This window comes from Symphodus melops (assembly GCF_947650265.1).
Source record: "Symphodus melops genome assembly, chromosome: 16".
Lineage (NCBI taxonomy): Eukaryota > Metazoa > Chordata > Actinopteri > Labriformes > Labridae > Symphodus > Symphodus melops.
In genome coordinates, this window is record NC_136706.1 from 23980721 (window position 1) to 23997146 (window position 16426).

At 51.5% G+C, this 16426-nt stretch overlaps 2 protein-coding genes across 2 annotated transcripts in view; one reads left to right on the top strand and one right to left on the bottom strand.

Moving 5' to 3' along the window:
- The window catches only part of LOC306837201 (RNA/RNP complex-1-interacting phosphatase-like), a 5514-nt gene extending 5296 nt beyond the window's left edge, over positions 1–218 (bottom strand). Inside the window, exon 1 of the mRNA XM_079364768.1 lies at positions 1–218. This exon is cut by the window's left edge and continues 117 nt beyond it. The gene's annotated coding sequence lies outside the window, so the exon portion shown is untranslated.
- A 1381-nt stretch (positions 219–1599) lies between these two features.
- On the top strand, positions 1600–16388 carry LOC306837206 (rapamycin-insensitive companion of mTOR-like). The gene is given in 38 exon segments (XM_079364774.1): positions 1600–1722; positions 1878–1925; positions 2720–2817; positions 3322–3386; positions 3478–3609; positions 3837–3900; positions 3999–4125; positions 4235–4404; positions 4487–4548; positions 5107–5174; positions 5374–5456; positions 6655–6742; positions 6820–6910; positions 7047–7113; positions 7264–7344; positions 7465–7565; positions 7635–7800; positions 7885–7986; positions 8051–8097; positions 8177–8312; positions 8843–9039; positions 9150–9276; positions 9377–9541; positions 9610–9686; positions 9777–9855; positions 10154–10263; positions 11260–11347; positions 11461–11735; positions 11806–11984; positions 12111–12496; positions 12596–13572; positions 14774–14951; positions 15043–15225; positions 15227–15359; positions 15461–15619; positions 15699–15822; positions 15907–16045; positions 16128–16388. Coding segments are annotated over 38 exon segments (5496 nt in total). The 5' UTR covers positions 1600–1670; the 3' UTR covers positions 16200–16388.
- Positions 16389–16426: the final 38 nt, after the last annotated feature.

The following is a 16426-nucleotide window of genomic DNA, read 5'->3' on the forward strand; positions in this document are numbered from 1 at the left end:
ACAGTTACCTCCTTCACGTCGGCGTGTGACGTTAATACGTTTATTAACCGTAACGTAGAGCTTTCACACAGTTACTAAAGACGAGATGACATCCTTTAAAAGCCTCTGAATCATCGTCCATCCAACTGAACGAACAAAAACAAACCCGCGCTTGTTTCCCACCTCCTGACGCTCCTGAAGCCGGCTGCCGTCGCATGTGAATGACGTCACGACACGTCATGTTAAAAAAAACAACAACAACCAACAGCGGAGTTTTTGATTTATTTTATTTATTCAACAATGCAAACAAGAAAGAGAAAACTGTACAAATATTTAAGATGAAAAAGAAAACAGAAAATTTGACTTAATCTTCACCGGAAATAAAATAATACATTCCTTTAAACAAATAAAAGCCAGTCAGATAAAAGAGCAAGGACTTATTATATAAATTATATTTTAAAAGGAGCAGAAAAAGAGAAGTTGAGTTTTTGTCCATATATATCTACATGTATATGTGTACAGTATATGTGTCCAGTATATGAGTACAGTATATGAGTACAGTATATGAGTACAGTATATGTGTACAGTATATGAGTACAGTATATGAGTACAGTATATGTGTACAGTATATGAGTACAGTATATGTGTACAGTATATGAGTACAGTATATGAGTACAGTATATGAGTACAGTATATGTGTACAGTATATGAGTACAGTATATGAGTACAGTATATGTGTACAGTATATGAGTACAGTATATGTGTACAGTATATGAGTACAGTATATGAGTACAGTATATGAGTACAGTATATGTGTACAGTATATGTGTACAGTATATGTGTACAGTATATGAGTACAGTATATGTGTACAGTATATGAGTACAGTATATGAGATGTTTCTGGAGCTGCAGTATGAAACTTTATTAGAGTTTGAGTTAAAATAGCATCATTGAATTATTGCATGTCACTTACGGTCTTACATTAATTTGAATGTTCCTCTGCACAGTGTATGTTTAATGTTTGTTTTCTGCTGTTCTTCATTTATCTCCTGATTGAGTATTTCATCAGTGTAGTGCAGGTGTACAGAGTAAATCCACTTAGTGGACCCACTTCTGAAGAACTGCAAGCTTGTTGTCAAAGTCCCTGGACCTTTAGAAAGTCACACAAGCAGTGGAAGCATTTTAAATTTATAGCTTCAGTGTGTTAAGGAAAAAACTTTCTGTAAATGAAACACACACACACACACACACACACACACACACACACACACACACACACACACACACACACACACACACACACACACACACACACACTTCAGTCCTCCTGTTACATCATATGTTTCTTTTTAATTTAAATACTAACTTTAAAATATTTTAATTGACGCTGACGTCAGGCTCTTTATGAAGATGGATTTGAAGACCTATGACGTCAGAGGGAGTCCTTCCTCAGCGTCAGCTTCTTGATGAAGAGGAGACAGACTCTCGCGATAATTTAACTTTCTCCACTCTCTCTCTCTCTCTCTCTCTCGGTGTCTCTCTCTCTCTCTCTCTCTCTCTCTGTCTCTCTCTCTCTCTCTCTCTCTCTCTCATGTCTCTCTCTCTGTCCTCTCTCTCTCTCTCTCTCTCTCTCTCTCTCTCTGTCTCTCTCTCTGTCTCTCTCTCTCTCTCTCTCTCTCTCTCCGGTAAAGATGGCGGTGAACAGCATCCGAGCCCGGCCGAGCAGGAGCGCACGGATGAGAGGTGACGCACACACATTTCTGCTCTTTGGAAAGTTTAGAGACGGCATGACAACAGTGTGTGTGTGTGTGTGTGTGTGTGTGTGTGTGTGTGTGTGTGTGTGTGTGTGTGTGTGTGTGTGTGTCCTCCTTACATTGTGTTTGTGTGTGTGCTGTCAGGTCGGAATGAGAGCGGAGAGGAAGCTGTCCCTCTGGATCTAAACAGAGGTAAGCATCACTTTAACTCTGTGTGTGTGTGTGTGTGTGTGTGTGTGTGTGTGTGTGTGTGTGTGTGTGTGTGTGAGAGAGAGAGAGAGAGAGAGAGAGAGAGCTTGAACAGAGTTTCTCTTCGTACAAAACTTGAAAACTTTTATTTTGAAGGACTTCTGAAGATGTTATTGAGTTCGGTGTCCTCCGTCATGAAGTCTGTTTCACTGACATGTTTATAAATGAAGCATTTCTTCACTTTAATCTTATTAACACCCCCAACATCCAAATATGATCCTTCATACAAGAGGCACAACATCCCTCAAATGAATCATGAATGCAATCTGTGGTGATGAAGTGTAGCATCCTGCAGTATCTGGAGTGTCCACTAGAGGCTGGCTGCAGTACCTGGAGTGTCCACTAGAGGCTGGCTGCAGTTCCTGGAGTGTCCACTAGAGGCTGGCTGCAGTTCCTGGAGTGTCCACTAGAGGCTGGCTGCAGTTCCTGGAGTGTCCACTAGAGGCTGGCTGCAGCAGCACAGGAAGTCACATACACACCCATTCAAAGAGCCTGTTTTTACAGCAGACATGAACATGTTTGCAGCCTGCTTATTAGCTCATGTCTCCACATGAGATATGAGGCTGTTTGTTGAGATTGTAAAGATGCCTCTGTTTCATGTGTGTGAGGAGTTTGACCCGGTGAGGTCCAGTGCTGTGGGTACCAGTATTGACCCTCCTGTGTTTACAGTAATGTGCTGGTTGTTTGTGTTGGACACTGGTCAGAACCCTCACTGACTTCTCTCCGCTTGGTTTCAGATCCTGCAGAAAATCTCCTCGAAATCCTTCAGAATGTGGTGAAGCAGAAAGAAGTGTCCAACATGAGGAAGCTGGGACACCTCAACAACTTAGTCAAGGTGTGTGTGTGTGTGTGTGTGTGTGTGTGTGTTTACACAGTGTGTGCACCTGTGACAGACTCAAACAGAGGAAGCCCTCACTCCCCTGGGTGACCAGCTGCAGGCTCGGCCATAAGCTCCGCCTCCTCCATGTCGATCATGGGTCGGACTTTAAATCTTTTAAATGATGTGACGCTTCAGAGCTCGACACTGGCAGCCATCTTTTTTCCTGCACCTCTGGTTCCTGAAGTCAACTTCCTCGTTCAAACCCTCCGTTGACATTTCGCAAAAATCCCTTCATCAAGAGATTTAAGCCTGTAACCATGACAACCAGCCAACCCAATACTCCGACCCAATTTGACCCAATTTGGCGCATAAACATAAAGGCGTAAAAAAAAACAGAGACAAAGGTAAAAAGATTGTGGAACAACACCTCCCACAATGCATTGGGAAAGATCCAACTTCTGTCGTTGTTATCAAGTTTATAGCGTGTGTGTGTGTGTGTGTGTGTGTGTGTCCTCTCAGCTGCTCTGCAGTGCGGGTCTCTCAGAGAAGAAACTGGGCTTCACATACGAGGAGATCATCGTCTGGTCAGTGATTGGACGCCTCATTTCTTCTTCTTCTTCTGCTGCTGCTGCAGTGTTTATAATCCCGCTCTGATTAAACCCCTGGTCTCCTCAGTCTCCGGCTGGCGTTGTTGAACGAGGCCAAAGAGGTGCGAGCGGCCGGACTGCGAGCCCTGCGTCACCTGATCAGGGACAGCTGTGTGCTGGAGAAGGTGCTGAGGCTACAGGTGGACTACCTGATCGCCAGGTGAGCGTCGAGGTCACTGACAGAAAGAAAGTCTGCATCAGGCCGCTCTCCCTTGTTTCCCACAATGCAAAGCGCCGTGTCTCAGATGGACATGGCCGACGCCACTCCTTTCTAAGCTTCAGCAGCCGGCCGCCCCTCCAGCGTGTTTTACGTGTTTACGATGCTGTTTTATTTGTGATGGATGATAAAGAAGGCGAGTCGTGATCATCGTCTGTGATCCGTCTCAGGTGCATCGATATCCAGCAGAGCAACGAGGTGGAGAGAACGCAGGCGGTCCGACTGGCACGCAAGGTGAGCTCGCCTTCTGGTTACTGTGTCACCAACACACTGCATGTGTGTGACATCAGTGTGTGTGTGTGTGTGTGTGTGTGTGTGTGTGTGTCTCACAGATGATCAGTGTAAACGCTCAGCTCTTCCCCTCCTCTCTCACCAACGCTCTCATCGCCGTGGGCAACGACGGGCTGCATGAACGAGACCGCATGGTGCGAGTCTGCATTGCCATACTGTGTGAGCTGTGTGAGTAGACGCACACACACACACACACACACACACACACACACACACACACACACACACACAGTGGCAGGCTGACGTCAGCGCTCTGTGTGGCCTCTTTATTCTGCAGCCTTAAAGAACCCCGTTGTGGTGGTCCAGCGGGGAGGGCTCAGCACCATCCTGAGGAGCGTGACCGCCTGTCAGCTGATCCGGATCAACGAGGCCCTGATCACCACCGTCCTGCACCTCCTCAACCACCCTCACACCCGGCGCTACGTGCGCGCCGACGTGGAGCTGGAGGTACGGACCCTGAACTGCAGAGACGTCTCTCGCTCTGGGCTTTTTGTTGTTTCAGTAAAAACATGACTTTGTGTTCTTTTAGCAAATCCTGGCCCCGTACACGGACTTTCACTACAGACACAGTCCGGACTCCGTGCTGTTCAGGTGAGTCCTTACAGCCGGGTCAACATGAAACATAAATCCTGGATTATAAGTCACACCTCGGTCCCAGGTAACAAAGGTTCAAACGGTCCTCCTGTGTGCTGGTTTCCATCAAAGTCAGTGAGCGTGCAGCTCCTTTAGTACCGTCTGTGTCCACCAGGGGGAGTTTGTTATCCTGTAAGCTAGTCGAGCTCTCAGCCTTCGTTGATAGCTGTGAAGTTCAGACCCACAGAGAGAGTCTCGTCGTGGGTGGCGTTGGCGGACATGACAGAGCGCATGTCAGCATTGTATACCAGGTGGATTGTTTGCACAGGTAGTTAGGACACAGCGCTGTTTCTCTTTAAACCCCCCGATGATGAGAGAAGTCCATCCTCTCCGTCTTCTGCCTGCTCAAACAGGCCGTTTGGAGATGTTCCCTTCATGACATCACAAAGGGCAGTAGCCCCTCCCCCAGGTGGGTGACACTCCCACAGCTAGGTGTTTGTTCTGCCCTCTCACCGTAAACAATAGGACATGGAGTTAGAGTATTTGTAATGATCATGTTGTATGTGTGGTCTTCAGGGAGGACAGACAGGCTCATTTCACCGCCAGTAAGATGTCCATCGTCGCCTCATTTCGCTCCTGGTCAGGTAACAGCACTCATTCTGTTTGTTATAGATCTACGTAACACATGACTTCCTGCTGAGGGCGGACAAAGATGTGGCTGTGCTGTAAACTCAGACCCTGTTCTGTGTGTGTGTGCGTGTGTGTGTGTGTGTGTGTGTGTGTGTGTGTGTGTGTGTGTGTGTGTGTGTGTGTGTGTGTGTGTGTGTGTGTGTGTACCCGCAGGCATCATTAACCTGTGTAAGTCAGGCAGCTCTGGACTCCAGTCTCTGATTGGTTTACTGTGTATACCAAATATGGACGTAAGGGTAGGTCATCATGTCACAGTGGACACAACCTTCACACACAGCTGACAACATGGACGTGCTCGACTCCTCCTGTGTGCTCACTTCTTGTTTTTAATCACCACAACGTTTCTGCACACTTTAGAAAATTATCCTTCAAACACGTCACTGACGTCTGAACAAGCAGAAACCTCCGCTGTTAAAACATGAAGCTGAAGTGTAACATCCTGCAGTTCCTGGAGTGTCCACTAGAGGCTGGCTGCAGTACCTGGAGTGTCCACTAGAGGCTGGCTGCAGCAGCACAGGAAGTCACATACACACCCATTCAAACAGCCTGTTTTTACAGCAGACATGAACATGTTTACAGCCTGCTTCAAAAAACCAAATAGGTGTGATTAGCTCGTCTCCTTTTCCTGATATTTGAACTTCCTGTCTCTCCGTTTTGAACTTCCTGTCTCTCTGTTTTGGACTTCCTGTCTCTCTGTTTTGAACTTCCTGTCTCTCCGTTTTGGACTTCCTGTCTCTTTGTTTTGGACTTCCTGTCTCTCCATTTTGGACTTCCTGTCTCTCCGTTCTGAACTTCCTGTCTCTCCGTTTTGAACTTCCTGTCTCTCTGTTTTGAACTTCCTGTCTCTCCGTTTTGAACTTCCTGTCTTCCTGTCTCTCTGTTTTGGACTTCCTGTCTCTCTGTTTTGAACTTCCTGTCTCTCCGTTTTGAACTTCCTGTCTTCCTGTCTCTCCGTTTTGAACTTCCTGTCTCTCTGTTTTGAACTTCCTGTCTCTCCGTTTTGAACTTCCTGTCTTCCTGTCTTTCTGTTTTGGACTTCCTGTCTTCCTGTCTCTCCATTTTGAACTTCCTGTCTCTCTGTTTTGAACTTCCTGTCTCTCCGTTTTGAACTTCCTGTCTTCCTGTCTCTCTGTTTTGGACTTCCTGTCTCTCCGTTTTGGACTTCCTGTCTCTCCGTTTTGGACTTCCTGTCTCTCCGTTTTGAACTTCCTGTCTTCCTGTCTCTCTGTTTTGGACTTCCTGTCTCTCCATTTTGGACTTCCTGTCTCTTCGTTCTGAACTTCCTGTCTCTCCATTTTGGACTTCCTGTCTCTTCGTTCTGAACTTCCTGTCTCTTCGTTCTGAACTTCCTGTCTCTCCATTTTGGACTTCCTGTCTCTTCGTTCTGAACTTCCTGTCTCTCCGTTTTGAACTTCCTGTCTCTCCCTCTCTTAGAAAGCTCTGTTAGACGTTTTCTATGAAATCTTTCATCTCATCAAACCTGCTGTGACTGCAGACTTTAAAGAAGCTCTCATCAGTGTCGGTGAGTATGATGACATCACTCGGATCATCTCCTTATATGGACGTCAGGTACATGTGTTCCATCTCTGACCCGTTCAGACCCGGGCAGGTTTCAGGACAGCTGGAGGCTCACTGATGGATTTGTGGCTGCAGAGGCGAAAACACTTCTCCCCCATCGATCCTGCTCGAGGTAAAGCACTTCCTGCCTGTTCAACCTGTGAGGGGGGGGGGGCACGTGTATTATTTATTCATTTAAAATCTATGTACTCTATTTCTATGACATCGTTGGCTGAAAGTCTCTTTGAGGGCTTTGTTCTGTGTTTCAGGCCCGACCTGATGGATAACTACCTCGCTCTGGTTCTCTCCGCGTTTATCCACAGCGGACTGTTAGAGGTACAGAGTGTGTGTGTGTGTGTGTGTGTGTGTGTGTGTATGTGCGTGTGTGTGTGTGTGTGTGTTTGATTGTGCGTGTGTTTGTGTGTGTGTGTGTGTGTGTGCGTGTGTGTGTGTGTGTGTGTTTGATTGTGCGTGTGCTCTGTGCAGGGATTAATCGAGGTGATCACCAGCAGTGATGAGGTCCTGTCGGTCTGCTGCACCATCCTGCTGGGAGAGCTGCTCCACATGGTACCCCCCCTCCCCTCCTTAGACCCCGCCTCCCCTCCTTAGACCCCGCCTCCCCTCCTTAGACCCCGCCTCTCTTTACATCGTGTTCATAATCTGAGTCCCGGCTCTGTCCTGTCGCAGGCCAACGCCCTCCTCCCTCACAGTCACAGCCACCACCTGCACTGCCTGCCCTCCCTCATCAACATGGCGGCCTCCTTCGACGTCACACCTGAGAAGAGACTGTGAGTACCTGACCCTGGTCAGAGCCTGAACCTGGACAGAGCTCACCACATACGGCGTTTCCCTTTCAGACGCGCCACCGCCGCCGTGAAGCACCTGAAGTGTTTCCACGAGGAGAAGAAGAGAGGAGTCAGACCGGACAGTCTGTACCTGGACCACATCCTGCGATCCTCCGGGGCGCCACACTGCTGTCGAGACCAGCACGTCCGAGCTCACAGAGACGCCTTCATCATCAAGGTGGACATACGTCAGACGCCGGACGAGTCCGCCCGCGAGGAGCCGCTAATGTGTGTGTGTGTGTGTGTGTGTGTGTGTGTGCAGGACTCTGACGACTCCCTGATGAGCCACCTGAGAGACAGCCACATCCTGAACCACAAAGACCACCTGGACTGGAACTGGTCCCTGATAGGAACCATTTTAAAGGTAGAGAGAGAGGATGCTGTGTGTGACCTGTCTCTGTTTGACTTCCTGCTCTTTGTCTCTGCAGTGGCCCAGCGTCAGTTTACGGAGCCATAAAGACGAGCACATTCACAAGTGAGACTCTTCTTCCTCTCACTGATTGCTCTCCGTGTTGGTCGGTGACACGAGCTGACTCGTCGTGTGTGTTGTGCAGGTTTGTGCAGCGTCTCCTGCTCTTCTATAAGCCCAGCAGTCAGCAGTACAGCAGCCTGCAGCTGGAGCACCCCCGGGCCCGACAGCTCACGCTGGTGGGCTGTCAGTTTGTGGACTTCCTGCTGCTCTCTGAGGAGGTAACACTTCACTTCTTCACCTTATGTCTTACCTCAGGAGACTCCGCCCCCTCCCCCCCCCTCCCTCAGTGCTCGCTAGAAAGCCACACCCCCTCTGTGCTCCCAATAAAGCCACACCCCCTCCCCTTAGTGCTCCCTCTAAAGCCACGCCCCCTCAGTGCTCCCTCTAAAGCCACGCCCCCTCTGTGCTCCCTCTAAAGCCACGCCCCCTCAGTGCTCCCTCTAAAGCCACGCCCCCTCTGTGCTCCCAATAAAGCCACGCCCCCTCCCCCCCTCAGTGCTCCCTCTAAAGCCACGCCCCCTCTGTGCTCGCTAGAAAACCACACCCACTCCCCCACAGTGCTCCCTCTAAAGCCACGCCCCCTATGTGCTCGCTAAAAAGCCACACCCCTCCCCTCTGAAGCCACGCCCCCTCACTCAGATTTGCAGACCTCAGCTTTTCACTGTGCAGAAATCATCAGTAGTAGGAATGTGTGACAGCACAAAGTGAGTCTCATCCTGTCCCCCCCCCCCCCCCCCCCATCTGTTAGGAGGGCCAGGTGTACCTGGAGGACCTGGTGAGGGACATTGCTCAGCGGCTGTGCTCTGCTCCGTTTCCCCCTGAGCGCGGTCTGTCAGGCAGCAGGCTGCTCACCACGCTCAGTCAGCACTACTTCCTGTTCCTGGGCTCGCTGTCGGCTCGCACGCACGGAGTCAGGCTGCTGGAGAAGTGCGGCGTCTTCCAGAGGTCAGAATCACTTCCTGTGAAGACAGACCGACATGGCTGAGATCTGATCGCCCCGACAGGCTCACTCTCTCTCTCTCTCTCTCTCTCTCTCTCTCTCTCTCTCTCTGCAGTTTGCTGAGCGTGTGCAGTCTGAAGAATCAGGAGCACCTGCTGAAGCTGACCGTCTCCACTCTGGACTACAGCAGAGACGGTCTGTCCCGGGTCATCCTGTCCAAAGTCCTCACTGCTGCCAACGATGTAAGACGTTTGTACTGTGACTCCTTCCCACAGCGGGGACGGAGAGACGGCTCGATAGTTAGACGTGTGAATCAGTACGACTAACTCTCTGCGTCGACAGACCTGCAGGCTTTACTCCACCAAGCACCTGCGGGTGCTGCTGCGGGCCGGCGTGGAGTTCTTCAGTAACTGGGGCATCGAGCTGCTGGTCACGCAGCTCTACGACAGGAACGAGAGCGTCTGCATGGAGGCGCTGGACATCCTGGACGAAGCCTGTGAGGACAAGGTGAGGGACGAGACGACTCACAGGACGGAGAGATAAAGGAGGTGGTTTCATGGTCTTGTCTTCTTCAGGCCAACCTTCACGCTCTGACAGAGAGGAGGCCGGCTCTGTCTCACCTGGGGGACAAAGGTGTGCTGCTGCTGCTCAGGTGAACAAACACACACACCTGTCAGACGGGTCAGAGCGACAGCGCTGAAGGGGGTTTGATTCCTGTGACCGTCCCTCTGTGCTCCTGCAGGTTTCTGTCCATCCCAAAGGGCTTCTCGTACCTCAGTGAGCGAGGATACGTGTCTGCAGAGATGGACAGGTGGCAGAAGGTACCGCAGCAGACTGTTTTCACACACACACACTCCTGTAAATATCAAAAACATGTGAGGGACACCGGCTCGGGAATGTTTCCCACGAGCTCCTCAAAGACGGGGACTTCCATGTTTTATTTAGAGAGAGGAGCATGACATGCAGGAGGCGGGATTTGAACCCGGGCCGCCTGTCTTTAGGACTACAGCCTCTGGTACACGCATTAAGCACGAGAGCACTGTGTGTGTGTGTGTGTGTGTGTGTGTGTGTGTGTGTGTGTGTGTGTGTGTGTGTGTGTGTGTGTGTGTGTCCCTGCAGGAGTTCAACCTGAAGTACGTGGACCTGATAGAGGAGCAGCTCAACGAGGCGCTCACCACCTACAGAAAACCTGTCAACGGAGAGCAATACGTTCGCCGCAGCAACCAGAGGTCACGACCCCTGCAGTCTGTCTGAGTGTAAAAACAGTCCAACAGAAGCCGAGCGGTCACGACGCAGCAGCTTCAGTCCTGCAGTGTGAACCTGTTTAACTTCTGCAGACTTAAAGGAGTCATCTCCGCCCCCTAGTGTTTAAAATGAGTACTGCAGTCTAAACTCTACTCATCACAGAGAGCTGCCCCCTAGTGTTTAAAATGAGTACTGCAGTCTAAACTCTAATCATCACAGAGAGCTGCCCCCTAGTGTTTAAAATGAGTACTGCAGTCTAAACTCTAATCATCACAGAGAGCTGTCTGGCTCCGCCCCCTCCTCTCACACAGGTCAGCATGTGGTGGACACTGTAGCTTCAGTGTTTAGCCAGCTCTGCATGCGGTGGACACTGTAGCTTCAGTGTTTAGCCAGCTCAGCATGTGGTGGACACTGTAGCTTCAGTGTTTAGCCAGCTCTACATGTAGAGACACTGTAGCTTCAGTGTTTAGCCAGCTCTACATGTAGAGACACTGTAGCTTCAGTGTTTAGCCAGCTCTGCATGTAGAGACACTGTAGCTTCAGTGTTTAGCCAGCTCTGCATGTGGTGGACACTGTAGCTTCAGTGTTTAGCCAGCTCTGCATGTGTTGGACACTGTAGCTTCAGTGTTTAGCCAGCTCTGCATGTGGTGGACACTGTAGCTTCAGTGTTTAGCCAGCTCTGCATGTGGTGGACACTGTAGCTTCAGTGTTTAGCCAGCTCTGCATGTGGTGGACACTGTAGCTTCAGTGTTTAGCCAGCTCTGCATGGGTCTGTAAAGTTAGAAGGAGGACATACTGGCTGCTGCATTGTTGTCAGAGAAGCTTCAACACAGCAGGTTTCCTTCATGATCACAGAGGAAGAGAGCAGCTCTCTGATTGGCTGATTGATCACAGAGGAGGAGAGCTGCTCTCTGATTGGTCCTTTAAGTGATCGTACAGCTCTCTGTAATAAACCTGTGTGTGTGTGTGTGATGCAGCAGGTCACAGAGGCCACACGTGTACCTGCCTGTTCACCTGTACGGTCAGCTGGTTCATGATAAGAGCGGCTGTCAGCTCCTTCAGGCTCAGGTGAGTCTACCTGCTGCTTTCACTCTGAGCAGCTTGTACTTCACGTTTCATTTCAATCGTAGTCTTTCCACGGTTTCTCTGACCTGAGATCTTCTGTCCTGGTCCTGGTGCAGAACGTGGTCCCTGATTTGAGCTTCACTGTCCGCTCTCCGGTGCTGGAGCGGTGGGACGGGATCAGGCAGCTGAAGGCGGCTCTCTGGGCTCTGGTCTGCACATGGGTTCTGTTTTTGACAGTCTTAGGCAGGTTTGAGTCAAGCTGCTCATGGTGTCTGTTCCCGCAGGGACACATCGGCTCGTCCTCCTGGGGTCTGAACCTGCTGCAGGAGGAGGGGGTGATCCCGGACATGGTGGACCTGGCTCACAGCTGTGAGGTTCTGTCCATCAGAGGGTACGAGTCCGCTCCTTCATGCATTCAGTGATTCTGAGTGTTGAGTTTAAAAGCAGCTGTGTGCCTTCAGGACGTGTCTGTACGTGCTGGGCCTCCTCAGCCGGACTCGTCAGGGCTCGGACTCTTTGAAGCAGCAGGGTTGGGACTCTGTGAGACACAACAAGAGGACTCTGTGGCCCGTGGTCTCTGAGGAGCTGGAGCCCCAGAGCAGACTGGGCCCTGAATCCAGGAGAGACTCCACACAGCCCAGTAAGACCAGAGCGACCAGTAGAGACTTTGTTCAGCTGTCTTTTAAAGCCTTGTTGTAAAGTGTGTGTGTGTGTGTGTGTGTGTGTGTGTGTGTGTGTGTGTGTGTGTGTGTGTGTGTGTGTGCAGGTGTGTGTGTGCTGGATGCTGATAGGCTCCAGGGTTCTGACATCACGGAGGACTCCTCCCCCTCTCTGTACACCTGTCCGGAACTGACCCCCCTCTCCATGCTGGCCTCCTGCAGCCTGCACTCTCTGTCCCTCCCCAGGAAGAAGACCAGCTCCTCCCCCCACCCTGAGGACAGAACCCCAGACCCTGAAGGAGAGCCTGAGGGGGGGCAGGGACCAACAGAGGCTGTTTACAAAAACCACCACGCGTCCTCAAGTAGTGACCAGGTGATCAGCCCCCGCCTCGAAGAGAAGGAGGTGAACAGGGAGGAGGAGGGGGAGGTGCAGAGGGAGGAGGAGGAGGAGGTGAAGGGGGAGGAGGAGGTGAAGAGGGAGGAGGAGGAGGAGGTGAAGGAGGAGAAGGAGGTGAACAGGGAGGAGGTGATCAGCCCCCGGCCCGAAGAGAAGGAGGTCAACAGGGAGGAGGAGGAGGAGGTGCAGAGGGAGGAGGAGGAGGAGGTGAAGGGGGAGGAGGAGGTGAAGAGGGAGGAGGAGGTGAAGGAGGAGGAGGAGGTGAAGGAGGTGAACAGGGAAGAGGAGGGGGAGGAGGTGAACGGGGAGGAGGAGGTGAAGAGGGAGGAGGAGGTGAAGGGGGAGGAGGAGGTGAAGAGGGAGGAGGAGGTGAACGGGGAGGAGGAGGTGAAGGGGGAGGAGGAGGTGAACAGGGAGGAGGAGGAAGTGAAGGAGGAGGAGATGAAGGAGGAGGTGAACAGGGAGGAGGAGGTGATCAGGGAGGAGGAGGTGAACAGGGAGGAGGAGGTGATCAGGGAGGAGGAGGTGAACAGGGAGGAGGTGAAGGAGGAAGTGAACAGGGAGGAGGAGGTGAAGGAGGAAGTGAACAGGTTCGGGGTAAACCAGCGGAAGGGGACACGCAGCTCTGAGCATCTGGCTGAAGGTGGACTCTCTGGAGGGGGCGGAGTTATCTATGGAGGGGGCGGAGTTCTCTCTGGAGGGGGCGGAGTCCCGTTGAAGAGCCGGAGCCAGAGCTTTAACACAGACACCACCAGTGGCATCAGCTCCATGAGCTCCAGTCCCACCAGGGAGGCCCTGCACCCCCCCACAGAGACCAGAAAGACCCCCCAGCCTTGCTCCACCCGTCTCTCCATCCCCAAGTCCTGTTCTGCCTTCCTGGTCCCTCCTGGCTCCGCCCACACGCTCCCACGGCGTGCGGCGTCCCTCAGGTCCCCCTCGGTGAGCGCTCTGAGCAGCTTGGCGGACTGCAGCGTGTTCTGCAGCTCGTCCAGCTGCTGCACCACGCCGCAGGACGCTCTGGGCTACACCACCCTGAGGAGGCTGCAGCACCAACGCATCCAGCCCGGCGTGTCCCACAGCGAGGCCCGCGCCTCCCCCGCCAAGGAGATCCTGTTCACAGACACCATCACCATGAAGTCTGGAAGTCTGGACTCCAGGCGCACGGCTCAGAGGTGAACATCCAACAGAGAGACATCGAGACGTTCAGATATGATGAACGTGATCGGGTCACTTTAACCCTCGAACACCCAGCAGACCGATCAACAGGGTTTACATGGTGTTGCATTCAGGTCCTCGGGTCGCTTCAGTGTCTTTGAAGGGGTCGCGTCCCTTCACCGGGGAAGTCCCAGGAATGGGTGGACCAAAGACCACGCTTCCAGGTCACTTTTTCTCGGGTGCTTCGTTTCATTAAGAAAAAATGTCAGAACTAGTGGTGGGACTTTAACGCGTTAATTACGATTAATTAATTATAAGAAAATAACACGTTAATTTTTTTTGCCTCAGAAACAGAGCAGAACTGTTTGTCATTGCTACGCGCTAGGTTTGCACTAGCTTTGCGCTAGCTTTGCACTAGCTTTGCACTAGCTTTGCGCTAGGTTTGCACTAGCTTTGCGCTAGCTTCATGCTAGCTTAGCCACAAGTCCAAACAAGAAGCGTTTGCAGCCTAAACTCGACCTAATGACTGTCTTCAGGACCAGAATGAGTAATTCAACGTCTGATAAACTTACAGATTCACTCTAAACTGACTCTGGACTGTAGACCACTATTAGTGGTAGAAGATAAGGGGTTATAAAATGTGCTAAAGCTAGCAACGTGTGATCCAACTTTCCAGCTGCTGTGCAGAAAAACTATTTCAAACAAGATCCAACAGCTTTATGAAACTGAGAAGTAACACTGCATGCATTGTATTCATTCATCCACTAAAATCCATTTAGACTGAGAAGTGTTGCTTTGTAGGGCAAATATTGTGAAGCATTTAAAATGGGATTAATTAGAAAGTTAATTCATTATTTTTTTTTATCAAGCCCCACACCGAAGAACGCTTCTCTAATTTTTCATCTGTTTTCATTTATTTTTGGGATTTTTGGCCGTTATTGGAGGGATAGGAAAGTGGACCGAGAGGGAAATCAGGGAGAGAGAGAGAGAGAGTGTGGATCCACAGGTCAGATTCAGACCCGGGCCGCCCGCGTTGAGAACTGTAGCCTCCATACACGGGGACGCGCCCCACCAGCGCCCCAGTAATGTCATATTTTGATAAGTACTGTTTATCGGGTACATCGGGTCGCTCTGCGTTACTGACGGTATCGTGTTCTGGGGTTCAGCTTCAGCAGGACTCGCGATGACCACATCCTGTCGGTCTCTGTCTGTCTTCAGGTTCCTGAAGGCTCTGAGTTTTGCGGCTCTGGACAAAGAAGACCTGCTGAGTCCCATGAGCCAGAGCTTCCTGCAGGGCTCGTCCTCAGTCCGCTCCGTGGTCTCTTCTGGATCCTTCAGCTCCTCTGAGGAGTTTATGGGCCTCGCTCTGCCCGTCAACATCAACAACATGCTCCACGTGAGGACCGCTTTGAGACCGGGCGCTTCTTCTTGTCCTGCTCTGACGTGTTCGCTAAACTCACGCATGCTTTTTGTCTGGATTGGTTCAGATCAAGGACGCTCAGTACTTCCAGAAGAGGCCGAGTCCTCCGCCTGAGGAGACCTCTGCTGGACTCTACTCTGGAGGAGGATGTGATGGTGAGGGAGCTTCAGCGTCCTCTGAGCCGGTCTCCTGGTCTCCTGGTCTCCTGGTCTCCTGGTCTCCCGGTCTGTTAACTCTGACGTGTGTCCTCAGGTCTCAGCATCACCGAGCTGCTGACCCGGCTCGATCAGAACCAGATACTGGCCTCAGAGGAGACCGGTCTGCAGGATCACAACCAGACCAACTGTCTGTACTGTTCTGGACTGAATGTGACCGGGTCCAGGGGTACTGAACTAGTCCTTAACCTTGACTTTAAAGGCTCATGATGGAGGCGGGGCCTAAAGTGAGTGTTGAGCTGCTCTGTTAACTGTTACTTTGTTCTTCAGAGCCCACAGACGCCCCGCTGTGTCCAGAGGGGCTCAGTCCGGCTCCCTCTCAGCAGCTGCAGGTCCTGGTCCAAACGGATCCGTCAGGGGGGTCAGCGTGCACTGACTCTGTTTCTCAGGGCTCAGCAGGGAGCCAGCACAGCACAGAGGTGGCTTTAGGTGGGTGCAGACTTTTAGTGTTGAGTTGTGGAGTCAGCTGATCCAGTTGGACGTCACGGTCCGTTTGAACCCTTGACAGGTGTGAAGCGGATCACAGAGGACGCTCCTGCAGGCCGGGTTCTCCTGAGGAAAGAGGTTCTCCGTCTGATCGTCAACCTCAGCTCATCTGTGGCGACCAAGAACCACGAGAGCAGCCTGCTGGCGTGAGCCTTTTAACCCTTTCCCCTCTCCGACCTGAGACTGTCCCTGATGTCCCTGACGTTGTCTTCGTTGTGTCACCTGTCCAGGATCAAGGAGAAGTTTCCGTCTGCGTTTGACGACGTCTGTCTGTACTCCGAGGTCTCCTTCCTGCTGGCTCGCTGCTCCTTCCGTTTGACGTCCCGCCGCTTCATTCAGGAGCTGTTTCAAGACGTTCCCTTCACGCCGGTAAGAAGACAAACCCTCGTCACACAGCTGATTACCTGCTGAGAGTTACCTGCTGTTAATCCACCTGTTCGTTGTGTCTCAGCTGTACGAGGAGGCGGAGAGCGTCCTGTCCGCACCTCCACGGAGACCCTCGTCTCCACACTCTGACGCCTGATTCCCCGTGAACGCACCACGCGCTCCCCTGGACTCACCTTCTGGAGACCCCGCCATCGTCCCTCAGTCTGCGGCGCTCTGACTCTTCACAGTTAATTAACGACACGGAGCTTTTATTTTGAAGGAACACAGATTGTTTTCTTGATCGCTGGAAAGTTTGAGCGTCACATTTCTTATAAAGCGCCGCGGCGTTGTTAATTAGACGCTTCTTACAGGCTCAGCATGTGA